The 27,852-nt window shown below is 39.9% G+C and overlaps 1 protein-coding gene across 1 annotated transcript in view; it reads right to left on the reverse strand.

The window, feature by feature from the left end:
• Positions 1-6,218: 6,218 nt before the first annotated feature.
• Positions 6,219-27,852, reverse strand: part of LOC112103367 (sodium-dependent neutral amino acid transporter B(0)AT3-like) — a 93,766-nt gene continuing 72,132 nt past the window's right edge. The window contains exons 6-12 of the mRNA XM_024195084.1: positions 21,682-21,794; positions 19,447-19,575; positions 18,505-18,661; positions 17,159-17,363; positions 15,208-15,367; positions 9,793-9,955; positions 6,219-6,374 (exon numbers count right to left, since the gene is read on the reverse strand). Coding sequence (XP_024050852.1) covers positions 6,219-6,374; positions 9,793-9,955; positions 15,208-15,367; positions 17,159-17,363; positions 18,505-18,661; positions 19,447-19,575; positions 21,682-21,794 — 1,083 coding nt within the window. The remainder of the gene's footprint in view (positions 6,375-9,792; positions 9,956-15,207; positions 15,368-17,158; positions 17,364-18,504; positions 18,662-19,446; positions 19,576-21,681; positions 21,795-27,852) is intronic.

Raw genomic sequence — 27,852 nt, forward strand, 5'->3', positions numbered from 1 at the left:
CACACACACACACACACACACACACACACACACACACACACACACACACTCACATCCCCTCCATCCCCAGCCACGGCCCCTCCAGCCCAGACAGTCACACCCTCTACCCCCCCACCCCTAGCCCAGCGATCCAGAGGGAGAAACAGCCTGATGCTGGGTCCCAGGCTTGCACGGAGTTTTCTGTATGCCGCTGCCTCCTTCCTTCAGGGCGTGCTGGGAACTGCAACTGCTGGGAACCCTCCAGTTCCCTCCCCCACCCACTGACCTTGTCTTCTATTTGCGTGCTGGGCTGGGCCGGGTCCAGTGGCCCCTAGTGGCTGCCAACATTTCTGCAGCCCATTTCTGTGGAAGGGGAAAGGAAATTCTGCATGCACAGCATTAATTTCTGCAAAATTCTGCATCGCACAGTGGTGCAGAATTCCTCCAGGAGTAAAGGGGGGGGGGGTGTTGCAATACAGCTGATCAGGAAGACTCCTGAAATGCCTTAAGAGACTGATCAGGACATGTTAATGTTGTGTTAAAGCAACATGGAGGCTTCTTAAGTTAGCTATTGTATTTGTTATTCTTTTAGTTAAATTAAACTGTCTTAGTTCAGTCAGGAAATTTTATAAAGGTCTCTAAACAAGGGAAGGTACGTTTCAGCAAAAGTTCTCCAGGAAATATCAAAATGCCACATGTCCTGTATGCTCTTTATGCAACTTGTCTGTTCTTGTGAGGTGCTGCGTGCTGGGACAGAGAAACAAAGGAGCCCAGGACAGGGCAGTCACAGGCTGCAGCTAGAGAATAGTAGGAAGTTGTATCGTATTTCTGTACATGGTTTATATTCTTAATGAAGGGCTTGTCTTGAAATCTGTTTGCTCATCAGTAAGATGCTACACTGTGTACTGCATTGTCATATATGCTACCAGACTGCTAGAAATCCCTACAGCAAGAATAGATGATTGTGTTCCTATCTTTGTACAACCCACATAACACAGCACAAAAATAATGGATTTTTCTTTCTTTCTGGGAAGATGCATCTCTCCTCATATCACAGAGAGAGCTGTGGCAATTTGGTGGATGTAATTCATGCACTAGGCAATACAGCTGTCCCTAACATAATGAAGGGCAGTTGGAGTGCATGCAGATAAATGAAAGAATACAGTTCCAACCCTCTGCCCTCCTTCTGCAATCACAGAGGAAGGTTTCTGATAAAGGGGGGAAGTGAAAGCAGCAATAAAAATAAATGTAATATTTAACAAATTAAGAAGAAAATATAAATGCGTACAGATTCACAGTAAGGAAATGCAGACTACTGGTAAGGGAAGCTAAAGTTATCAATGAAATGTCTATGCCCAGTAGGGTTAAATACATCAAAGAATTCCTTCTGATTGTATATCAGGAATAAATGAAATTCCAGCAGTGATATAGGTCTCATACTAGAAAAGGATGGCAAAATTATCTATGATGTAGTAAAATCATAAGTGTTCCATAAATATTTTTATTCTGTATTTTGAATGACTATTCACATATTCCAGTGATAATGAAGTACTTTCTCGTCTATCAGTAACTAGGGAGGATGGTAAATAGTAACTATCAAAGTTAAACATTTGGCAAGATTCGATAACTTGCGCCCAGGAATATTAAAAGCTCTGTGAACCATTAAAGTTGATTTTTAACAAATGTTGGGATACTGGGGAAATTCCAGAGGACTGCAAAAAAGCTAGTATTGGGCCTATATTTCTTAAGGGTAAATGGGATGAAATGAGGCATCTTTAGGCCTGTTTGCTTGACATCAGTCCTGGGGAAAATCCTGGAAAGACTGATATGGAATACCATCAGTAAAGAATTAAAGGATGGCAACATGAGTAATGCTAGTAAACATGGTTTTACATAAAATAGTTCTTTGTCATGAGAGTCAACATTTGTGGCTAGATCCTCAGACTCAGCTTTACACCACCACTGAGCCAGAGAACGAATGAGAGTTGCTTTATAGGCCAGCGATAGGGGATTCATCTTGGATGTGGGAGATCCAGGTTCAAATTGTTATTCCAATGACTAATTATTTATACAAACAGATTCAGCAGGAACAGATTCAACAGGAGTGTTTGTGAGAACCATAGCCTAGTGCTTAAGGTCCTCTCCAGAGGGTTCAAATCCCTGCTTCAGGTCAGGCAAAGGAGCAATTTGAGCTCTGGTTTCCCACATCCTGGCTCTAACCACTGGTCTAAAAGCTATGAGGGGAAAGCTTTTCCAGCTGTGTTTTTTGGGGGGGCCCAATCTATTAGCCTCTGAGAATACCTAGGAGAATTTTCACTAGGAGGGTGGTGAAGCACTGGAATCGATTACCTAGGGAGGTGGTGGAATCTCCTTCCTTAGAGGTTTTTAAGGTCAGGCTTCACAAAGCCCTGGCTGGGATGATTTAGTTGGGGATTGGTCCTGCTTTGAACAGGGGGTTGAACTAGATGACCTCCTGATTCTATGATTCTAATACCTATTAGGTCAGGGTCCACAGGCAAGAATGGTGTGGTAACACCTAGTTTGTGAATCTTCCTGGGACTTAGGCATGAGATAAGTGCTGGGCATCAGGATTTATGTGACTATGCACATGCACAGTGGCATACTTGTAGGCAACTTTATTGGTGGGAATTTTCATAGATTCCAAGACCAGAAGGGACCATTGTGATAATTGTGTCTTACCTCTTGCATAACACAGGACATAGAACTTCCCCCCCATAGAAATAATTCCTGTTTGAACTAGAGGACATCTTAAAAAAAAATCCAGACTTGATTAAAAATTGTCAGTGATGGAGAATCCATCTTGGTAAATGGACCCAGTGGTTAATTACCCTCACTGTCAAAAATGTACGCCTCATTTCCAGTCTGAATTTGTCTAGCTTCAACTTCCAACCATTGGATCGTGTTATGTCTTTGTTTGCTAGATTGTAGAGCCCATTATCAAATATTTATTTCCCATGTTGGTACTTGTAGACTGTGATCAAGTCACCCTTTAACCTTCTCTTTGGTAACCTAAATAGATTGAACTCCTGGCATCTATCACTGTAAGGCATTGTCTAATCCTTTAATCTTTCTCGTGGCTCTTCTCTGAACCCTCTTCAATTTATCAACATCCTTTTTTAATTGTGGGCACCAGAACTGGACACAGTATTCCAGCAGTGGTAGCGCCAATACCACATACAGAGATAAAATAACCTCTCTACTTCCAACTGAAGATTTGAGGATTGTGTTAGCCCTTTTGGCTACAGTGTCGCACTGGAAACTCACGTTGAGCTGATTATCTATTGTGACCCGCCCCCAAATCTTTTTGATGGTCACTGCTTCCCAATATATTTATAAATAGACAAGCAAAGGAAAAGGAAAATATTTTCCAAAAACAATCAAAGATGTTTGGTTTTTTAGATGCTAAATAGTTAACTTATGGAATAATAATGTATTAATATATTAATCAAACACAGCTGGTAGAGATGGTCATTGAAACAGTTCATGCTTTAATTTAATTGTAAACCCTTATAAATTCTACTATTGTACATTTTCATTATTTAGAGTCACAATTTATCTTTATTTTAATACTGTGTGCAGATTTTGTATAAATGGTTTTCATGGATTATTTCGGCATACATAGTACTACAAGATAACACCCATGTATCTATGATTGTAGAAACATTGAATGGTATTTTATTGTATTCCTTTGCCCTGTAAAGATTCACAAGTTTCCAATTTTATATTATTTACTATTTGATCAAAATTGGATCTTATAAAATCTTTTTGGTGGGTATTTGCTCTTCATAGTTGCTCATTTAGTCTCTACCTTTTAAAATGTAATTTAGAACAGACAATTATGTGCATTATTTCTGATTTTTTTTTTAATTTTAGCTTGGTTTTTGTCCCCAAACCCACTTAGTGAAATTAACTCTCTGGGGCAGTTCAGAGTTTGTAAAAATAATAAAAATATTGAATTCTGATTGATCTCAACTTTATGCTTTGGATTTTATTATTGTAACAAGAGCCAGGGCTTCAGTGACTGAGGGCTTGTCTTCACTACAGCTGCAGGTCGATCTAAGCTACGCAGTTTAAGTTACATTAGTAGCATAACTCAAGTCGACGTAGCTTAGATCTACTTACCACCAGGGTCCACACTACGCTATGTCAACAGAAGACTAGACGCGATAAATCGATTCCCTCTGGATCGATCACTGCCCGCCGATCCGGCCGGTAGTGAAGATATACCCTTAGATTTCCAGGAAGCCTTTGACAAGGTCCCTCACCAAAGGCTCTTTCATAAATTAAGCTGTCATGGGATAAGAGGGAAGATGAGAACTGGTTAAAATACAGGGAACAAAGGTAGGAATAAATTGCAAATTTTCAGAATGGAGAGGGGTAACTAGCGGTGTTCCCCAAGGGTCAGTCCTAGGACCAATCCTATTCAACTTATTCATAAATGATCTAGAGAAAGGGGTAAAAAGTGAGGTGGCAAAGTTTGCAGATGATACTAAACTGCTCAAGATAGTTAAGACCAAAGCAGACTGTGAAGAACTTCAAAAAGATCTCACAAAACAAAGTGATTGGGCAACAAAATTACAAATGAAATTTAATGTGGATAAATGTAAAGTAATGCACATTGGGAAAAATAACCGCAACTATACATACACTATGATGGGGGCTAATTTAGCTACAACTAATCCGGAAAAAGATCTTGGAGTCATCGTGGATAGTTCTCTGAAGACATCCACGCAGTGTGCAGCGGCAGTCAAGAAAGCAAACAGGAGGTTAGGAATCATTATAAAGGGGATAGAGAATAAGACAGAGAATATCTTATTGCCTTTATATAAATCCATGGTATGCCCACATCTTGAATACTGCGTACAGATGTGGTCTCCTCATCTCAAAAAATATATACTGGCATTAGAAAAGGTTCAGAGAAGGGCAACTAAAATGCTTAGGTGTTTGGAACAGGTCCCATATGAGAAGAGATTAAAGAGGCTAGGACTTTTCAGCTTGGAAAAGAGGAGAGTAAGGGGGGATATGATAGAGGTATATAAAATCATGAGTGAAAGTGAATAAGGAAAAGTTATTTACTTGTTCCCATAATGTAAGAACTAGGGGCCACCAAATGAAATTAATGGGCAGCAGGTTTAAAACAAATAAAAGGAAGTTCTTCTTCACACAGCGCACAGTCAACTTGTGGAACTCCTTGCCTGAGGAGGTTGTGAAGGCTAGGACTATAACAGGGTTTAAAAGAGAACTGGATAAATTCATGGAGGTTAAGTCCATTAATGGCTATTAGCCAGGATGGGTAAGGAATGGTGTCCCTAGCCTCTGTTTGTCAGAGGGTGGAGATGGATGGCAGGAGAGAGATCACTTGATCATTACCTGTTAGGTTCACTCCCTCTGGGGCACCTGTCATTGGCCACTGTCGGTAGACAGGATCCTGGGCTGGATGGACCTTTGGTCTAACCCAGTACGGCCATTCTTATGTTCTTATGAATCCTTAACCCAAAGAGTTTACATTTGAAACCTACAAATAGACACAGTCCCTGAACTGAGTTGTAGGTGTTTGTTATTGCTGATAGCATTTAGGAACAGATAAGTTTTGATAAGAGGTAAAGGAAGAGTTGGAGGAAGCTTGGTATATAATAATTAGCAAATAGCACCAAGTATAAAGCCACGCTGGGAAGAAGGTACAAAGATGGCAATGGGTGAAAGGGGCCCAGAGGACAGTCAGGACTGAAACTTGTGTGACATGTAAGAGCAAGAGAGAGTGTGTAGGATGGACAAGATGTTGTTGGAAACTGGAATTGTGAAGGTGTTTGAAAATGAGAAGGGAAATCGTTGACGCGTATACTGTAGAAAAAACACAGTAGTGGCCATTTACAGTTCTCTGAAAAAAACAAGTTCTTGAATTAAAATGTAGATTATTGTACCCAAATGTATTAATATTGATGCTAATATATCTCTATTATAAGAAATACTTTAGTTGTCAGTGCTGTAAATATGTGTATGGGCATAAAGTGGTCTATTATAAATTGAGAAAAGGAGAAAAATTAGGGAATAAGGAGATATTGACAGTAATTTAAAGAGAAATACTGATGGTGCTACTGTCTAACAATAAAAATTTGCATATATTTTGTTGATTTATAGTTAGGATGAATACATATTCTTGAACTTTATAAAAAGCATTATCAGTTTCCTGAGGTGCCATTGGAAGTGTTTTCATAGGGTTAGGTTCCTTCCTTCTTTCTCCTTCCTAGCACTCTTTTGATCAGATGATAGAATGCTACCATAGGTATGAATATACAAGGGAGGACTACCAACAGCACACAAATGGCCAGTATCCAAGCTGGATAGTCTTTCTTCTCCTTCATGGGAAAATCTTTCTATGGAAATAAAAATAAATATAATCAATAACTGAAAGATTTCATTACTTACGGCATCAATTTACATATATGGAAAAATAAGAATAAATAATAAGAATAAGAATAAAAATAAGAATAAGAAGAATTATGCTAGAAATAAAAACAGGGGAAAAGTGACACTGTTACTGTACCTGTTCTTCCAAATTGAAACATGAAGGGTTTTTAATGTATACATTTTACTGTAAACAAATATTTAAACATAAAGATTGGGATACTTGAAAAAAGAATAGTATAGAATAAGTTTAGAACAGTATAGAATCAGATAAAACCAATTTTAAAAACAGAAAAATTAAGTTTATATTGAACTTAATCCCATAATTTTCTAACATCATAAATCAGAAGAATTTTTTTTCCGCTTCAATTTTAGCATTTTCAGTTGTGATTGTAGGTCACAATTTGTCCTTGGCTCTTGTGTGGGTTCAAGAACCCTTCCATCACCTTTGCATGAGGCTTACAAGAACCAAGCAGCAGGCCCAATGCTACCAGGGGGACAAAAGGGACATTTCCGTCCCCGCCCCAAATGATCTTCAAAGAGTTCCAAATTATTGTCAGAAAGGCCAAAATATGTACAGAGTTATTCAGTATGAAGCACTGGAATAGCAGCAGATTGGAGAGTCTTCATCCTTTATATAAATTATAAATCACAGCAAAATACTGACACAGTCACCAAATTTTACTTTTTTTAAACTCTTACAATCCAAGATTTTCCAGGGGTTCAACTGTCCCTTGAATTTCTGGAAGGTTTTTTTTTTTTTTTTAAATAGCTACATCCAGGGACCCCAAAATACTCACTCCGTCCCCATAATGGGACACTAGAACTGGCCCTGCCAAGCAGTGTTCCTTCTGTGTGCCCCTACTGAGAAATATCTTCTCAAATGGGACAAAGAAGAAGCAGGGCTAAAGCCCTGCCCACCACTTGCAGCAGTTTACAGGGTGGATGAGACAAACAGGAGGCAGCAAGATGCTCTGTGCTAAAAAACAGTGTTATCTGTCATGTCTCTCTGTAGACTGGGGAGCTCAGGGAAGCATAATCCTAGGAAGTATTGCTGAGGTAATATGGGTCTATACTACCCCCCTTTCTAACGCCTTGTTAAGATTGGAGGACTAAGTTGATTGTAAATGAACCAACTGTTTTGGACAAATTGTAACACAAATGATTCAGTGTGTCCATACTACCCATGCTGAATTTTGTTAGAGCAAAAGTGAAGCTGTCTTTTTTCTCCACACTTGCTCTCAGTTGCAATGTCCTCTTAGTAACTATCGCACAGTGCCTGCTACAGCTGCAGATGCTCTGCAGTCTGAAGGATTTTCTGCAGGCAGTGTGGGATACATCTTGGAGCATATGGAACCCCTTGTGGAAGAGTTATCAAACTTTCAATATCTCCTGGGAAAGGCCCATTATTCTCATGGGGGGTATCCCAGAACTTGCTTGATGTTAGCACAGTTACTAGGCTGTTTTGTAATATGGAGCCCAGGCGGAATGTTCTGTTGTCTTCTTTGCCAAAGAAGAAACGTTTGTGCTGGAGCTTTTGAGGCATCTTCAGTGAGAACGTTGTGAGCATTCTGGAGATTCCTATAGAGAGTCTTTGGCCAATATAAACAGTGCATGCACTTCAATGGGGAAGGTTCTTGCAAGCAGTGCCTGCAAAGTTCATGGCTGCAAGCCATACAGCAAGATGCAGTGTACACTGTGGAATCCTTTTGGAACTAGACTACAGCTACAGTTTGGTGGGACCACATAGTTCTCAAGACCTGGGGTAACTGGCAGTGGCTGCAGCACTTCATTTTGAGGAAAGTGACATTCCTGGAATGCTTTGCTGAGCTTGTCCTGACCCTGCAATGTCAGGCAGCTATCTAGGTTAAGTGTTCCCTGCCCTCTTTTGAACACTGAAAAGTGAATAGCAGTTGCCCTGTGGAAGCTGGCCATACCAGATTGCTATTGGTCAGTGGAGAAGTAGCATAAAGTTAGGAAGGCAGTGTGGCTTAGTGGACAGAGCACTGCAGTGGGACTTAGAAGACTTGGGTCTATTCCTTGTTTTTCTGCTGGGTAACTTTGGGCAAGTCATAGCCCTTCTGGGTTTCTCAGTTTTCCCAGCTCTAAAATGGGGATAACAATACTGACATCCTTTATAAAGTGCTTTGAGACCTACTGATGAAAAACACTATGTTCAAGATATGTAGTATTATTTAATCCACCATGGAAATGTGCAAGAACAACCATCATGTTTTTCAGTGTCATGTGATCAAGGTGTCCAATGTTCTACTACTTAATGAGGGACTAGAGCAGTCTTCCCAAACCATACCAGAACAACTGTGTATCCAGGTGCCCATTCTATGTCTTCTACGTCAAGCCAAAGACTACATTAAAAAATGGGGTATTGCTATTTGATGATACGGACCTTAGTAGATCCAAGGACCTCTAGATCAGATGGCCTGGAAAAATGTATGATGTGAGAATTTCTAAGAATTTAGTACTCTTTTAGAGAGAGTCAAATAGAAATCTTTGTAATAATCTTGGGACCAATTGTGATATTGGGGGCCCTGCATAGCCACTGCTACCCTGGATTATGGGACCTTATACTGAAAATGTGCACAAAGTAAATAAGACGATTCAACTGAGCAGATGCCGGGTGTCAACTGAATGTGTTTTGGGGGGATGGTAGGCCAGCTGGAGATGACTTTTGACTTGCAATTACTGTTTTGCTTATTTGTTTTCTCCCTAATTTCTACGTTTTGCACAATGTATGTGAAAATAAAGGTATTTAAAAAGAATGAAATGTTCAGGCGTCCACTTTTGCACAAATGGACTTGAGAGTAGAGCTGGACAAATAATTGATTTTCAGTTCAGCAGCAAACTGAAAAATCAGAAGAAGTATTTAGTTTGGTTCTGAAAATGTGTGGAATTTGTCAGCAAATTGGAAAAGTCCAGTCAGCTTCAGAAATGTGTGTGTGTTCCCCTCATCACGTTTAGACCAGTTGTTATGGCACTTGCCTTGGGATATGGGGGACCCAGCTTTTGAATCCCTGTGCTGAAGTAGGAACATGAACTCATTGCTCTCCCCTCTGAAGTGAGCATCATAACCACCAGGCTATCGACTCTTTGGGGTTGGATTGCTCTCAGTTGCTACTGTTGAAGCTCTTCCATATAAATACTTAAATACTCATTGGGCCAAAACGAAAGACAAATTGACTTTTTAGCCTGGTGATTAGGGAGGTAGGAGATATGGATTCAAATGCCTCCTCTGAATCAGGCAGAGAGAAGATTTGAATTACATCTACCACCCAGGTGAGTGCCTTAATTTTGAAGCATCAGGAGATAGGAGAAGATTGTAACAATGTTTTTAGAAAATAAATGGATTAAAAATATTGGACGACATACATATTTAGGATTCCAGGCTCCATAGCTTGGTTGCTCCTGTGTCTGAAGGGTAACAAAGGCAATAAAGACTGTAAGCATTAGCAGAGGGCTAATAATTCTCCATGACACCTGCCAGTAGAAGTTTGGTTGTCGTCCTGTCATCCATTTCACATCATCACTGAACCTATGAGCCAAATAATGTTTACAATTATTTTTAGATTTATACAATTTTTTTTACATTTATATTGAGGAGTATATTATATATTTTATGAGGAGTATATTAAGACATACACGCTTCCACCATTCTTATGTCCTTACCCTGGATTTTAATTAATAACAAAAACCTTTAAGTTACAATTAAGAGGCCAGATCCTCAGCTTGTGATTTCCATACTTTTTAATTATCAGGAGGTAGCCATGTTAGTCTGTATCCACAAAAACAACAAGGAGTCCAGTGGCACCATAAAGACTAACAGATTTATTTGGGCATAAGTTTTCGTGGATAAAAAACCTCACTTCTTCAGATGCCTCACTTCTACAGATGCCTGCATCTGTAATTTTCACTCCATGCATCTGAAGAAATGAGGTTTTTTACCCACAAAAGCTTATGCTCAAATAAATCTGTTAGTCTTTAAGGTGCCACCGGACTCCTTGATACTTTTTAATGTTTGAATTGTTCTATAAATCTGCTCAGTGGTATGTGTGCACATAGAATCATAGATTATTAGGGTTGGAAGGGACCTCAGGAGATCATCTAGTCCAACCCCCTGCTCAAAGCAGGATCAATCCCCATGTATTGCTCTTAGAAACCTTATACCAGATGCTCAGCTGGAGTCAATGGATGCAACTGTATTTACATCAGCTGAGGATTAAACCACCCCCCAACTAATATAGCACACACAGATGTTAAAAAGAAATTCTCAGTGACCATCCCCTTGGTGTTACGATGACCATGCCTGAGCCAGCTTGGATATTAGGGAAAAACTTTTTCACTAAGAGGGTGGTGAAGCACTGGAATAGGTTACCTAGGGAGATGGTGGAATCTCCTTCCTTAGAGGTTTTTAAGGTCGGGCCTGACAAAGCCCTGGCTGGGATGATTTAGTTGGGGATTGATCCTGCTTTGAGCAGGGGGTTGGAGTAGACGACCTCCTGAGGTCCCTTCTAACCCTGATATTCTATGATTCCACTGAAATCAGGGTCAAATCTTTGACATTACTGGGAGCTGGCCTGAACTTTCATATGCGTTTTAAACATGATAAATATGAATAATATAACTGCATGTATAGTTGTGTAGTATCAAGTTTGATTTTTTTTTTTTATTACATGAACAGTTTGTTTTAATGTATAGGACAGATTTATAATCTGGAGTGAGAATTATGTTTATTCTATGTTCAAACAGTGGCTTTGTCTCCAATTATATTAGTCTAATTAGAGAGAGTTGGAATTATTTTGCTCATTAGAAAATCTGTTTGGATGTGTTTATACCTCATGAGTTCTAGGGGCCAGATTAGATGGACAGATTGATGAAATTCAAATACTATTGAATCAAATATATTTTGTGGATAGTATATAGTATTTATGTAAGGCCAGACTTTTTCCAGCCTCTGTATGAATAATATTAAGATATTTTAATGTAGCTAGCTTAGCGGAAGCTATCTACTGAATGCTTAAGGTTCGTTTAGACTGTGTAGTGATTGTGAGTGTTGATGCCGGGGGCACAGTTAAGTTTGCCTGGGTGTCAGTCATTGGCATTTTTTTTTCTACTTAATTGTGTACTTGAGGGATGGGAAGGTGTTTGGTGAGAGAGAGATCTGATTATTAAGGTTGGTGTTAAATTGTTTAGGAAACCTTACCTTTTGATTTACAATTTTTAATTTTTAAATTGATTACAAAATGTTTAATGATATGTCTTCTCATGAATTACACTTAGCAGCTTCCATAGTAATTGAACAACTTTTTATTTAAATAAAATTTTAATTGAAGTTTCTGTTAAAATTAAAATGGGAAGTGATACCTATAATGACTGCAAAATCTCTATTCTATATAGATGCTATGTGCCCTATATTTAAGGCTACATTTTATAGTAAAAGTCATGGACAGGGCACAGTCAGTAAATAAAAATTCACGGCCCGTGACCTGTCCATGACTTGTACTGTATACCCCTGACTAAAGCTTGCGGAGCTGGCAGCCCTGGGGGCCACCGTGGGTGCTCAGGGGAGAGCGGCCCGGGAAGTGCGGTGGGTCCTGGGAGGCGGGGTTGGCAGGGCTGGCAGGCTCCTTACTTGGCTCCTCACAGCTCCCCAGAAGCGGTGACATGTCTGTCCCTCAGCTCCTAGCTCCGCATGCTGCCTGGACCCAAACACCGGCTCCGCAGTTCCCATTGGCCAGGAACCGCGGCCAGTGGGAGCTGCGGGGGTAGTGCCTGTGGTCAGAGGCAGCGCGCAGAGCTAGGAGCTGAGGGAGGGACATGTTGCCACTTCTGGGGAGCCCCCCAAGGTAAGCACCACCCAGAGCCCTCACCCCTCCTGCGCCCCAGCCCTGAGCCCCCTCCCACACCCAAAGTCCTGCTGCTGCTTCGGCAGGAGGTGCTGGCCCGAGACTGCCCCAGCAGCATCTGGTGTAGCTGGTCCTGGGGCTGCCCGAGCTGCTTAGGTGGCCCCAGGCCAGCTGCACCGGCCGCTGCAGAAGTCCCGGAAAGTCATGGAATCCGTGACTTCCGTGACCTCCTTGACAGATTTGCAGCCTTACCTATATTCCATAAAAAATTGATAAAAGAATAAGAAGTTGGTAAAGTGAGGTACTCAAAAATAAAAATAAACTGTCAAGATTAAGAGTAGTAGTTTTAACCAGACTATTAACAAAATTAAATAATTTTTAAACAATTAAAACAAGCATAATTTGTAAAGTTACTGGGCTTCGTTTTTTGCACTTCGTTTCTTGGATTCTCTGATTTCCTTAGCTGTTAAGATATCCAAGGACTAAATCTTGGGGTTTTGATATCTGACAATTACATAGTGGCCTTTGCAGAATTCTATTCCTTGGTAAAATGCAAGGAGAAAGTATAACTGTTTTAAATATAGATAAGTATAGACAATTATAAAGAAAAAGGTGAGCACATAAGTGGATTAATGTCAGGCCATAAGGGAATTAAGCAATCTATATATATATATATGCCAAAAGAAAAACAAATATCTTGATAGGAAGATTTTCCCCTGATATATGCAGAAATTTAGACAGAGACAGATGATAGTGAGAGGAGATTTTAAATGGCATGTCAGGTAAAGTGAACAAACAATAGATGAAAAAAGATGTGGCTAGATAAGTTTGCTTGTTTCTTGAAGGAGGCCGTGAAGAGAAGAGTGTGCGGAAAGGATTCCTTTCATCCCAGGTACTTAGGGAGAGTCCACATGTGCAGCCCATCTGGGTGTTACACTGGGGGCAGTATTTGGTGCTTACTGTAAAGTTCTGAAAAATTTACAATAAATGGAAAGATACAATAATATATATTTTTTAAAAACCCGTGTATAACAACATGAAGATGTTCCCTGTCTACAAGGCAGTCAGGCTGACCTAGAACAGTAAACGACTTGACTTTTGACTTTCGGACTTCATTTAGACTTGGATGCACTCATTACCGCATAACCAGGAAGCACCCTCAATTTATTTAATATATATCTGTTTTACAAGTACAACCCCAGACAGGAAGCATACGAAATTAGCCACATTCACAGCAATAGCAAAAAGCACTATCGAAATCAGTAAAGTTATAATATATTACTATTTCATCTCTAACATTCACAGAGTTATAAAAATGTATGTCTCCTACAGTAAATGAAAAAAAAATAGGGCAGTCAAATGAGTAAAAAAAAACGCAATTATTCACGAGATTAAAAAACGTGATTAATCGCAGTTTTAATCACACTGTTAAACAGAAATAGAATACCAATTTAAATTTATTATAAATATTTTTGGATGTTTTTCTACATTTTCAAATATATTGATTTCAATTACAACACAGAATACAAAGTGTACAATGCTCACTTTATATTATTATTTTTATTACAAATATTTGCACTGTAAAATAGATTAATTAAATAGTATTTTTCAATTCACCTCATACAAGTACTGTAGTGCAATCTCTTTATTGTGAAAGTGCAACTTACAAATGCAGACTTATTTCTTTTACATTGCCCTCAAAAACAAAACAATGTAAAACTTTGCAGCCTACAAATCCACTCAGTCCTACCTCTAGTTCAGTCAATCACTAAGACAAACAAGTTTGTTTACATTTATGGGAGATAATGTTGCCCACTTCTTATTTACAGTGTCACCTGAAAGTGAGGACCAACGCACCTTAATTTTCATCATCTGAGTCAGATGCCACCAGCAGAAGGTTGATTTTCTTTTTTGGTGGTTCAGGTTCTGTAGTTACAAGAGCAACACTCCAGTGCAGAAAGACTTCTGACAGCATGTTCCACACCTCATCCCTCTCAGATTTTGGAAGGCATTTCAGATTCTTAAACCTTGAGTCGAGTGCTATAGCCATCTTTAGAAATCTCATATTGGTACTTTCTTTGTGTTTTTTGTCAAATCTGCAGTGAAAGTGTTCTTAAATAAACAACATATGCTGGGTCATGATCCGAGACTGTCATAACACAAAATATATGGCAGAATGCGGGTAAAACCATAGAGCAGGAGACATACAATTTTCCCCTGAGGAGTTCAGTGACAAAATTTAATTAATGCATTATTTTTTTAATGAGTGTCATCCGCATGGAAGCATGTCCTCTGGAACGGTGGTCGAAGTATGAAGGGGGAATGCAAATGTTTAACATATCTGGCAAATAATACCTTGCAACGCCGGCTACACCAGTGCCATGTGAACACTGTTCTTACTTTCTGGTGACACTGTAAATAAGAAATGGGCAACATTATCTCCTGTAAATGTAAACAAACTTGTTTGTCTTAGCGATCATCTGAACAAGCAGTAGGACTGAGTGGACTTGTAGGCTCTAAAGTTTTACATTGTTTTGTTTCCAAGTGCAGTTATGTTAAAAAAAAAAAAATTCTACATGTGTAAGTTGCACTTTCATGATAGAGATTGCACTACAGGACTTGTAGGAGGTGAATTCAAAAAGACTATTTCTTATGTTTATCTTTCTTACACTGCGAATATTTGTAATAAAAATAATATAAAGTGAGCACTGAACACTTTGTATTCTGTATTGTAATTAAAATCAATATACTTTGAAAATGTAGAAATGTAGAAAACAAATTTAAATGGGTATTCTATTATTGTTTAACAGTGCGATTAAAACTGCTATTAATCACAACTAATTTTTTTTAATCTAGTTAATTTGTTTTGCATTAATTGTTTGAGTTAGCTGTGATTAATTGACAGTCCTAAAAAAAAAATCCAAACTTGTTCCCAGTTTACCTTTTAATTCCATAAACATAGACAACACCAGTCACTTCAAAGAAAGCGATGATTAGCAAAGGCAAGGAACCCGCATAACTGTCAAAAACTTCAAGCCAGTAACTGCCAGACCTCAGGGTAAAACATAGAGCTGTCACAAAGGAGACCAGGCATATTACACCTAAATAAAAAAGTTATTTCTGTTAATAAAGAATACATGGTGGGTACTCTGTTCAGATATGGTTAATATTTTTGCTCTCATTTTAACACTTTTATCCAACAAACGTTTGTATGGAGCTATAACTTGCTATCTCAGTGTAAGCAACAGTTAAATTCAAAGTACTACATTGTTTGGGGAATTAATACACACGCCAAATTCTCCCTGGCATTTTGGCCAAGAGATGCTGGAGTAACCAGCCACAGGAAAATCAGTATAGTGCAGGAGGATCCTCTAGGGTGTAGAGCAGGTGTGGCAGTTTTTTGTCAGAGCCCCCAGCTGCCTGTGGCCAATGTGAGAGGTGTGGCTAGGGCTTTTCTGCAGTCTGGTAATCGCTGACTCCTGTAAAGACCCCTTGGGGCAAATGGCTTCCAGCATAATTTAGAATGGCCTTCAGCTACCTTAATTTATACTGCGGAACTGGCCCCAAAACAACCCAGGATTGTGGACTCTTGAGTCCCTAGTCTCCTGAAGTTGGGCTGTGTGCTCTGAATGGAAGATCTCAGCCTGTATGCCACTGTAGCACAGTGTATACATAAGGGTAAGGGCTAATTGTGCATTAGTTAGAGGTCAAGGAGTAGTATTGGGCCAGAGAAGAAAAGAAGTAATTCCATTTTAATGTCATTTTTATCTGGAAAGGAGAAAGAGCTTTTGAAATATGGGTGTGCTAAGACAAGGATGGTCACAAATGCTCTTTTTTAGTAGTGCAAATGTCAAATCATACTCCCATGACCACTGAAATGGTCTTCTCACCCAACCTATGCAGAACTCATCAATGGAACTTCAGTGCAGATGCTTACAAAACTCTGTAAATCTACCAGTATCTGGAGAATTTTCCAGTTCTGTATTGCTTCGTTTTTCTTTCTGTCAGTCAAAATCCTGCATTGTGGTCATCTCTGATTCCTGTAAAGACTCCTTGGGGCAAAATCCCCTCCTCACTAATTGTGTGCCCAGAGTAATTTTTTTAATAGCACACATTTCCTTGGGTTCATTTTCAGATCAGCACCCGTATCCTTATTGCAGACCTTTTGTAAATGTATCAATTCTTGCTCAAAAGTTTTATCATGAACTAGGATCCAAGTGTAATAGGCTTAGAGAGAGAGATGGAATGCAATACTCTCTCCAAAAGCTTCAGCAGGGGCAAGGACATTGCATAAACCCAGAGCTATTACTTTAAATTTCCACAGGCCTTGTCCTGCTGTGAAAGCAGTCTTTCCCCCTGTCCTTTGGATCCATTTCCAGTTGCCAATAATCACTTTTAAACTCCAGTGAGGAAAGCCAAACCGAACCTGCTACAGCACCAATGGCCAGTTCCCTGGGAGCAATTCTGCTTCACTAATTGGTTCTCATTAGAGAGATTAAGGTAGAGAACACTCTTATTCTGCTTGCTTCCACAAAAGGAAACTACATATGAAAACTAACAATATCACAAGCATTTTTTCAAAGATGGAACAGTACTCTCAAGCTAAGAAAAAAATGTGAAGGACTATGTAACATCATCATCTGGCAATTTCTGCCATAACAACACATCATAACAACACTGATCTATACATTGTGTCTCCTATAAAGAGACTTGATAAAGCAGTTGAACTCACAATTGTAATATCTTCATTTACATTCTGAAGTGGCTCTGAGCAAATATTGCAAGCTAATTCCCCATAAAATGTTTACAAACTCATGAACTCTTAATAGTTTAATAAAGAGCTTAGCTTCTGTAAACAAAATGAAGAAAGTCACTATAAACAACCTGCTCACCTGATAGAACTTCCTTGGGTACAGATTTAGATACAACATGAAGCTCCAAGAGAGGAGTCAAAATTCCCTCAATGTTTCCAAACATAGAAGAAAGACCCAAGCTGAACAGCATTACAAAAAACAGGACAGCCCAGCCCTGTGAGCCAGGCATCAGAATAATTGCTTCAGTGAAAACAATAAAGGCAAGGCCAGTTCCAGATGCACTCTGCAGAATTCACAAACAGATAACACATTTTGATGAATAAGATTTATTTTTCAAACATATAGCATTATAATGCACATGCAGATCTTGTTCATTCAAATTCTAAACTCCAAGGTCAAGATTTTGGATTGTATGCTTTTCTAAACGAGATGCTCTAATTCAGGGATTGGCAACCTTCGGCATGCGGCCCGCCAGGGGCGGGTTGGGCCGGTTTGTTTACCTGCCGCGTCCGCAGGTTCGGCCGATTGCGGCTCCCACTGGCCGCGGTTCGCCGTTCCAGGCCAATGGGGGCTGCGGGAAGCGGTGTGAGCCAAGGGATGTGCTGGCCGCTGCTTCCCGCAGCCCCCATTCGCCTGGAACAGTGAACCACGGCCAGTGGGAGCCGCGATTGGCCGAACCTGCAGACGAGGCAGGTAAACAAACCAGCCCAGCCCGCCAGGGGGCTTACCCTGGCGTGCCGCGTGCCAAAGGTTGCTGATCCCTGCTCTAATTTCAAGCTATTGGACTTGAAGCAGGAATTAATTTAGGGAAGTCCTATGGCCTGTGTTATGAAGGAGGTCAGACTTAGATGATCCCTTCTGGCTTAAAATCTAAGAATCTATTAATTTTAAGAAAATGAGTTTGTAAATTAGGCTCCTATATAAATTACCTGGTTTTCAGAAGTGTTAAGTACTGAAGTCAGTGAGAACTGCTAGCTGCTAAGCACTTTTGCAGATCAATTCACTTATTTAGGTGCCTAAATATGTATTTAGGGGTCTAGCATAAGATTCATTTTTTTTTTAATTCTTGATCCAAATGTATTTCCAGTGCTATGCAAATAAGCCAAATTAGGGTGAATCATGTGCCCATGGTAGCTTCCAGATGGGAAAACCTTGGTGCAGTTTAAAAAATTGTGTTATGGTGTAAGTTGATAGAGGAATTCTTGGAATGATAAGCCAGAGACCTTTGAGCTCAAAGTTTTTATAACAATACCGGTGCCTGAAACGTAGAAAGAAAAGAAATATGGTCGGTTTGGTAGGTATCCCATGTTCTTTTTAGCAATGTTTTGCAAGTACAACGGAACATATACATTAGGAAGATGAAAAGTATCACGGTCCATAACATTTTTGGGCAAGGGTTATTTTGTAGCATGAAAGCATGATACCTGCTCAAGAAATTCTTGAAGGTCACAACTTCTCAATTTGAGACTAGCAATTTTTTTTGGATGGGTTGTGTTCAGGAATCCAAACCAGATTGTATAGTTGTCTCTCATGATGCTTTGGTCTGGAAGATCAAATTCATTGATGATACCGATAATGTTCCTGCCAGAGAAAGCATGCTTCAACATTTTTCCTTAATGTATAAGAATTTGTTTAGATATCTTTAGATTATAGCTACAGAAGCTTTTGCTGGGACCCATTATCTATTTTGCACTCACTTGGCTATAGTCAGTACTGTATATATTTATTAAAATATTAATAGAGAATTGCATTCAGTTATATACAGTGTTCATAATAGAAACAAAAATGTTAAATGGGGGTATTGTTGTCAAAATAATTATGGGGAAAATATTTGGAGAACTAATTATTACAATATGGCTTATAGTTTCAAATACAAACTCCACCTTCAGACTCTCTATGAAGACAGAATACATACAGCAGGTCTTCGTAAAAACGTGTTCATATTATTGCTACCTTGTCCTCTCTCCCTCTCGCTTCCACCTGTTATCAGAGCCACTTGTGTTTTGTAAGACAGAGTTCTTTGGGGCAGGAAATGTCATTTTACTATATAGTTGTATAGCACCTAACACAATTTAGCACTGATCCCTGACTGGGGCCTTCAGGCACAACTGTAATATAAATAAATAAATAAATTAATAATAATTAATAAGTATTTTAGTATTTGTTTTACGTGTTATTAATGCCTCCTCTGATAATTATTGATAATGACCTTTTAATGTGCATATGCCATAAAAATGTTTATATTAGGTTTCCTATTTATAACTTGTTCTCCTTCAATACAAATGTGTTCTCTGAATATGTGTTTCTGCAGTAGGTTGTTATCTATTTAGGCTGCACTGTAGCATCTGAAAATCCAAGCGTCCCACCTGTCCAGGCAGTCCCAGTAACCAGTGGTTGCCTTAAATCCCAAAATAGAGAAAACTGGGATGGAGGCATACAGTGATGTCATACTATTTACAATTGCTATTGTCACAGCATCCTTCTCACAGTCATTTCTAGAAAGAGAACACATACAAATTAATTTATACAACATGATAGGGTTTATTCAACATATATATTTGAGCAAAATAATTAGTTTTTAGTCACTAGTCTACAATTTAATTCATGGACCCAGACTGTGGACTGTTTATATATATATATATATATATACGGTTGTCAAACGATTAAGAAAATTAATCATTCAATTAATTCCACTGTTAAACAATAATAGAATACCATTTATTTAAATATTTTTTGATGTTTTCTACATTTTCAAGTATATTGATTTCAATTGCAACACAGAATACGAAGTGTACAGTGCTCACTTTATATTTATTTTTATTACAAATATTTGCACTGTAAAAAAACAAAAAATAGTGCAATCTCTTTATCATGAAAGTTAAACTTACAAATGTGGAATTATGTAAAAAAACTGCATTCAGAAATAAAATAATGTAAAACTTTAGTGCCTACAAGTCCACTCAGTCCTATTTCTTGTTCAGCCAATCTCTCAGACAAACAAGTTTGTTTACATTTGCAGGAGATAATGCTGCCTGCTTCTTGTTCACAATGTCATCTGAAAGTGAGAACAAGCGTTCGCATAGCACTGTTGTAGCCAGCATCGCAAGGTATTTACATGCCAGAGGCACTAAAGATTCATATGTCCCTTCATGCTTCAACCACCATTCCAGGGGACATGTGTCCATGCTGATGATGGGTTCTGCTTGATAACAATCCAAAGCAGTGCGGACCGATGCATGTTCATTTTCATCATCTGAGTCAGATGCCTTTGGCAGAAGGTTGATTTTCTTTTTTGGTGGTTCGGGTTCTGTAGTTTCTGCATTGGAGTGTTGCTCTTTTAAGACTTCTGAAAGCATGCTCCACGCCTCAACTTTTGGAAGGCACTTCAGATTCTTAAACCTTGGGTCAAGTGCTGTAGCTATCTTTAGAAATCTCACATTGGTATCTTCTCTGCGTTTTGTCAAATATGCAGCGAAAGTGTTCTTAAAATGAACAGGTGCTGAGTCGTCATCTGAGATTACTATAATGTGAAATATATGGCAGAATGCAGGTAAAATACAGCCAGAGACATGCAAGGAGTTCAGTCACAAATTTAATTGATGCATTATTTTTTTAACAAGCATCATCATCATGGAAGCATGTCCTCTGGAATGGTGGCCAAAGCATGAAGGGGCATATGAATGTTTAGCATATCTGACAAGTAAATACTTTGCGATGCCGGCTACAAAAGTCCCATACGAACACCTGTTCTCACTTTCTGGTGACACTGTAAATAAGTGGGCACCATTATCTCCTGTAAATGTAAACAAATTTGTTTGTCTTAGAGATTGACTGAACAAGAAGTAGGACTGAGTGGACTCTAAAGTTTTACATTGTTTTGTTTCTGAGTGCAGTTATGTAACAAAAAAAACCCCTACATTTGTAAGTTGCACTTTCACGATAAAGAGATTGCACTATACTACTTGAATGAGGGGAATTGAAAAATACTGTTTCTTTTGTTTATCATTTTTACAGTGCAAATATTTGTAATAAAAATAACAAAGTGAGCAGTTTGTATTCTGTGTTGTAATTGAAATCAATATATTTGAAAATGTAGAAAAACATCCAAAAATATTTAATAAATTTCAATTGGTATTCTATTGTTTAACAATGTGATTAAAACTGCGATTAATCATGATTACTTTTTTTAATCACAATTAATTTTTTTGAGTTAGTCACGTGAGTTAACTGTGATTAATCAACAGCCCTAATATTTGTGTGTGTGTTTGTGTATATAATTTTACCCACAGGAAAATCACAAAATGTAAGTCCTGAAATGAAATTATGCTCAGTTTCAATAAGAAATAATATTCATAATATTCTTGCAAATAGTGATATTTGGGAAATAGTCTTCTTTTTTTCCCTTCAGGTTTAAAATGAGTAATTTTTTCTTTCTAATCTATTTAAAATACACATTTATAGTGTGAACATAGTTTAGCCATTGGAAGGTCAAACTTTGATAAGATACTTTACAAGTATCACAAATAAATACTGTTTTTGACAGTTAGAAGAATATGCAACAAATGGTTAATCTAATCTGTGAAAGTCGTAGCCATACTTACTTTGGTGAGTTGTAGCTTGAGAATGCTATGAGTCCTCCAAAAGCCAAGGAGAGAGAGAAAAATATCTGGGTGGCTGCATCAAGCCATACACGGGGATTTTTGAGAATGTTCATCTGAAACAATTGCAATGAATGTGAGTATTAGACTTGCTTTCAAACTTTCAGTTGTCTTTTTCTTTGTTCTCATAGTTCATGAATTGTGGCCCTACTTAAGTGTGCTGAAAAATGGAAGTGAATGCCAAAATATTCCAATAAATCAGCATAATTTGAAGGCCCATTATGTAGGGATTCTGAAATTTGTTAGTTTTTAAGATCTCACTCCAAAAAGTAATTGTAGTATTGATCTTCTATTTTATGATATAACAATTTTTCTGAGTGACACTTTACATGGACATATTAAACTTTGACTAATACTTTTTTCTCCCTACTTATGTATATGTATTTCTATGGTGCTCATCACAGTAGTAACTGAACATCTATGAAATCAAGCTACTTCAGTATTGTCTTGCTAGTGATATCTGCTGGGAGAGCAATACAGCGGTGCACAGACAATCCAGGAAGTTTTTGGAAAGTGTAGGGGACAATTTCCTGGAGCAATTGCTGGAGGAACCAACTAAGGGCAGAACTCTTCTTGACCTGCTGCTTACAATCCAGGAAGAATTAGTAGGGGAAGCAAAAGTGGATGGGAACCTTGGAGGCGGTGACCATGAGATGGTCGAGTTCAGGATCCTGACACAAGGAAGAAAGGAGAGCAGCAGAATATGGACCCTGGACTTCAGAAAAGCAGACTTTGACTCCCTCAGGGAACTGATGTGCAGGATCCCCTCGAAGAATAACATGAGGGGGAAAGGAGTCCAGAAGAGCTGGCTGTATTTTAAAGAATCCTTATTGAGGTTGCAGGAACAAACCATCCTGATGTGTAGAAAGAATAGTAAATATGGCAGGCGACCAGCTTGACTTAACAGTGAAATCCTTGCCGATCTTAAACACAAAAAAGAAGCTTACAAGAAGTGGAAGATTGGACAAATGCCTGGGGAGGAGTATAAAAATATTGCTCAGGCATGCAGGAGTGAAATCAGGAAGGCCAAATCACACTTGGAGTTGCAGCTAGCAAGAGATGTTAAGAGTAACAAGAAGGGTTTCTTCAGGTATGTTAGCAACAAGAAGAAAGTCAAGGAAAGTGTGGGTCCCTTACTGAATGAGGGAGGCAACCTAGTGACAGAGGATGTGGGAAAAGCTCATGTACTCAATGCTTTTTTTGCCTCTGTCTTCACGAACAGGGTCAGCTCCCAGACTACTGCACTGGGCAGCACAGCATGGGGAGGAGGTGACCAGCCCTCTGTGGAGAAAGAAGTGGTTCAGAACTATTTAGAAAATCTGGACGAGCACAAGTCCATGGGGCCAGATGCGCTGCATCCGAGGGTGCTAAAGGAGTTGGCGGATGTGATTGCAGAGCCATTTTCCATTATCTTTGAAAACTCATGGTGATCCGGGGAGGTCCCGGATGCCTGGAAAAAGGCTAATGCAGGCTATGGCAGGCGACCAGCTTGGCTTAACAGTGAAATCTTCGGTGAGCTTAAATGCAAAAAGGAAATGGAAACTTGGACAGATGACTAGGGAGGAGTATAAAAATATTGCTCGAGCATGCAGGGGTGTAAGCAGGAAGGCCAAAACACAGTTGGAGTTGCAGCTAGCAAGGAATGTGAAGGGTAACAAGAAGGGTTTCTACAGGTATGTTAGCAACAAGAAAAAAGTCAGGGAAAGTCTGGGACCCTTAATGAATGGGGGAGGCAACCTAGTGACAGATGATGTGGAAAAAGCTGAAGTACTCAATGCTTTTTTTGCCTCAATCTTCACAGGCAAGGTCAGCTCCCACACTGCTGTCCTGGGCAACACAGTATGCGGAGGAGGTGAGCAGCCCTCAGTGGTGAAAGAACAGGTTAAGGACTATTTAGAAAAGCTGGACATGCACAATCCCCTGGGTCCAGATCTAATGCATCTGAGGGTGCTGAGAGAATTGGCTCATGTGATTGCATAGCCATTGGCCATTATCTTTGAAAACTCGTGGCAATCCAGGGAGGTCCTGGACGACTGGAAAAAGGCAAATATAGTGCCCATCTTTAAAAAAGGGAAGAAGGAGGATCCGGGGAAATACAGGCCAGTCAGCGTCACCTCAGTTCCTGGAAAAATCGTGGAGCAGGTCCTCAAAGAATCAATTCTGAAGCACTTAGAGGAGCGGAAAGTGATCAGGAACAGTGGACATGGATTCACCAAGGGCAAGTCATGCCTGAGTAACCTAATTGCCTTCTATGACGAGATAACTGGCTCTGTGGATGAGGGGAAAGCAGTGGATGTGTTATTCCTTGACTTTAGCAAAGCTTTTGATATGCTCTCCCACAGTATTCTTGCCAGCAAGTTAAAGAAGTATGGATTGGATGAATGGACTATAAGGTGGATAGAAAGCTGCCTAGTTCGTCGGGCTCAACGGGTAGTGATCAATGGCTCCATGTCTAGTTGGCAGCCAGTATCAAGCAGAGTACCCCAAGGGTTAGTCCTGGGGCTGGTTTTGTTCAATATCTTCATTAATGATCTGGAGGATGGCGTGGACTGCACCCTCAGCAAGTTTGCAGATGACACTAAACTGGGAGGAGTGGTAGATATGCTGGAGGGTGGGGATAGCATACAGAGGGACCTAGATAAATTAGAGGATTGGGCCAAAAGAAATCTGATGAGGTTCAACAAGGACAAGTGCAGAGTCCTGCACTTAGGACAGAAGAATCCCATGCACTGCTACAGAATAGGGACCGAATGGCTAGGCAGCGGTTCTGCAGAAAAAGACCTAGGGGTTACAGTGCACAAGAAGCTGGATATGAGTTGACAGTGTGGCTTTGTTGCCAAGAAGGCTAATGGCATTTTGGGCTGTATAAGTAGGGGCATTGCTAGCAGATCGAGAGACGTGATTATTCCCCTCTATTCGACATTGGTGAGGCCTCATCTGGAGTACTGTGTCCAATTTTGGGCCCCACATTACAAGAAGGATGTGAAAAAATTGGAAAGAGTCCAGTAGAGGGCAACAAAAATGATTAGGGGGCTGGAGCACATGACTTATGAGGAGAGGCTGAGGGAACTGTGCTTGTTTAGTCTGCAGAAGAGAAGAATGAGGGGGGATTTGCTAGCTGCTTTCAACTACCTGAAAGGGGGTTCCAAAGAGGATTGATCTAGACTGTTTTCAGTGGTACCAGATGATAGAACAAGGAGTAATGGTCTCAAGTTGCAGTGGGGGAGGTTTAGGTTGGATATTAGGAAAAACTTTTTCACTAGGAGGGTGGTGAAGCACTGGAATGGGTTACTTAGGGAGTTGGTGGAAGGTTTTTAAGGGAGTTGGTAGAGGTTTTTAAGGTCAGGCTTGACAAAGCCCTGGCTGGGATGATTTAGTTGGGGATTGGTGCTTCTTTGAGCAGGGGGTTGGACTAGATGACTTCCTGAGGTCCCTTCCAACCCTGATATTCTATGATTCTATGATCAACTGTGATATATAAAAATTGTATTTAACCTTCATTGCTTTTTTTTTAGAAAAGTTGTGTTTATTTTTCCATGTCTCTTGAATCCATGTGTTTAAAAAAAATTACTAGCGGCACCAAAAAGCCACAATGACATAACAAGGTTTTATCAGTTAAAAAGGCGTACTAATTGCAGAGAATAAAAAGTAAAGAGATAATCAGAAAAAAGGGGAAGTTGATGATAATAATGAAAAATGAATTAGAAGTTAAGAAATGCAAACAATTGATAAAGGGAAGCTAAAGGTATCAGTGAAAGAATTCATGACCGATAGGGTTAAAAACAATGTCAGTGGGTAGGTGGCCCTCTGATAGGCTCCACAATGGGGAATGAGGCAACTCATGTTCACTTGGGAGTAGTTAACTCATCAAGTAACTGAGAGGTAGTTAATTAGGCAGGGAAGCACTCAGGCATGATAAAAGGACCTCAGTTAGAGGGGGAACTTCTGAGGGGAAGAGAAACTGCCAGAGAGGCAGAAGAATTGCAGTGATATGATCCCTCCAGTAGACTGGGGAGAAGCTACCAGAGAAGCCAGTGCTCCAAAGAGGGAGAAGCAGGGCCCTGGGCAAGAGGCTGGGGGAGCCTATAGAGAAGGAGAGGTAAGAAATAGCTTATAGAGCAGCACGGAATAGAGAATGATTGGTTCTGGCTGTCATAAACAAGGGCCCTGAGTTGGAACACTGAGTGGAGTGCGTGGGTCTGGGTTCTTCTACCTTCTTCAGCCAAGGACTCTTGAGAAGAAGTCTCTAAACCCAGGAGACCTAGGGCTGTCCAGCCCCACTAAAGCCATGCGGCTTCTGACTCTCCATTATCCTGGAGGGCAGAGACTATTAAGAACCTGGCCACATCTCTGAGTTTTAAAACAGTTGGCCAGAGAACTCTATGGCTCACTGATGATAATTTTTTAGTAGATCCTGGAATAGTAGGGAAGTTCCAGAAGGCAAGAAAACAAATGCTGTGTCAATATTTTAAAAGGGCTCAGATCTATGCCTGACACTAGTCAATATTTTCATCAGTTATCTGAAAGTAAATGTAACATCACTGAGTAAAATTTGCAGATAACACAAAGATTGGCAGGGTGGTAAATGATGATATGGCAACTATAGAAAGTGATCTGGGTCTTTTGGTAGGAGGGGCCAGTTGAAACAAAATGCATTTTAAGGCAGCCAAAGGCAAGCCCATGCACATAAGATCAAAGAATGCAGGCCACACCTTCAAAATGGAGGACTATATCCTGGAAATCAGAGATTCTGAAAAGGATTTAGGAGTCATAGTGGACAAGCAACTGTTATATTCAGGTTCTTATACCGTGCTCATCACCCTAATATCTGAGCACCTTTGTGCAGTATGTGTGACTAACATCTGCCAGATGTTTATTTTCTCATCCTCTGAGCTGAATAGTGTGATAATGTGGCAAAAAGAGTGAATGTATCCTTGGATGTATAAACAGAAGCACATTGGTGTCAACTGGCAAAGGGTTCACTGTTCTTTACAGGCAACTCCTGTCTCAGACCTGACAAACTTACTACACCTAATACACTGCTTTCATGGTATTTATCCATAAAAGTTAGCATGTGAGGTCTGTACTAAAAGCTTGTAACATATGACTATTCAATTATAGCAGATGTGTGTCTGGGTAATATTTAAGGATTAATGTAACTATATTGAAAAATTGTGCCCTTATAGTCTTGGTGTGAAAGTGAATCATTGGGGAATAATATATCTCAGAGATGGCCCATTCAAATGGGAGGTGGTTGTCATCTTTCCTTGGTTGGTAAGGTAGTATCTACCTTTGCACCAACCCAGAAGTCAATGGAAACCACCAAAGACAAACTATAAATAAGGCTGTGAGTCTTTCACGGAAGTCACAGATTTCAGGACTTCCTGCAGACGCTGATGCGGCTGACCCCAGGGCCACCCGAGCCCCTGGGGCCAGCCACACCAGCCACTGTCCACCCCTCTTCCCCGCAGTGGCAGCGGCAGGGCCCCCAGGCCGCCCCCTCCCCTGGAGCGGCAGCGTTGGGGCCCCCGGGAGCGGCAGGGCCCTGGGCTGCCCCCCCCCCCGCCTTCCCCCCGCAGCAGCAGAGTCCATCAGAACGCCCATTCCCCTCAGAACACCTGCAGCACCTAAAATTTAGTCGGGGTATTTATAGTACAAATCATGGACAGGTCACAGGCCGTGAATTTTTGTTTATGGCCTGTGACCTGTCCATATTACTAAAAATACCCATGACTAAATCATAGCCTTATCTATAAACAATCGAAACCACTCAGAAGTGACAAGGAATTCTCTGACAGAGAGGGGACTATCTTGTCTGAATAAAGACAAAAGACTCATTCGGTATATCTGGTGGTAGGGAAAGATACTCTGCATCCATTCACTATGGAAGTATCTTGATAAGCAGGGGTGCTTCATGGAAGACTGGCCCTAGCTCCTTGGAACTAGCAAGCACTGTAAGAAACTGAACTTTGGGGTGACAATCTACTTTATTAGATAGTTAAGGTAGCTATTAATTGTACACCTAGTACATGTTTTCTGATTGTTTTGTGTGTAAGAAACATCACTCACACTTATTTCTATTTGAATCTCTATTTTTTCGTAAATAAATTTCCT

This window comes from Terrapene carolina, unplaced genomic scaffold, assembly GCF_002925995.2.
Source record: "Terrapene carolina triunguis isolate 2854851 unplaced genomic scaffold, T_m_triunguis-2.0 Scaffold613, whole genome shotgun sequence".
NCBI lineage: Eukaryota > Metazoa > Chordata > Testudines > Emydidae > Terrapene > Terrapene triunguis.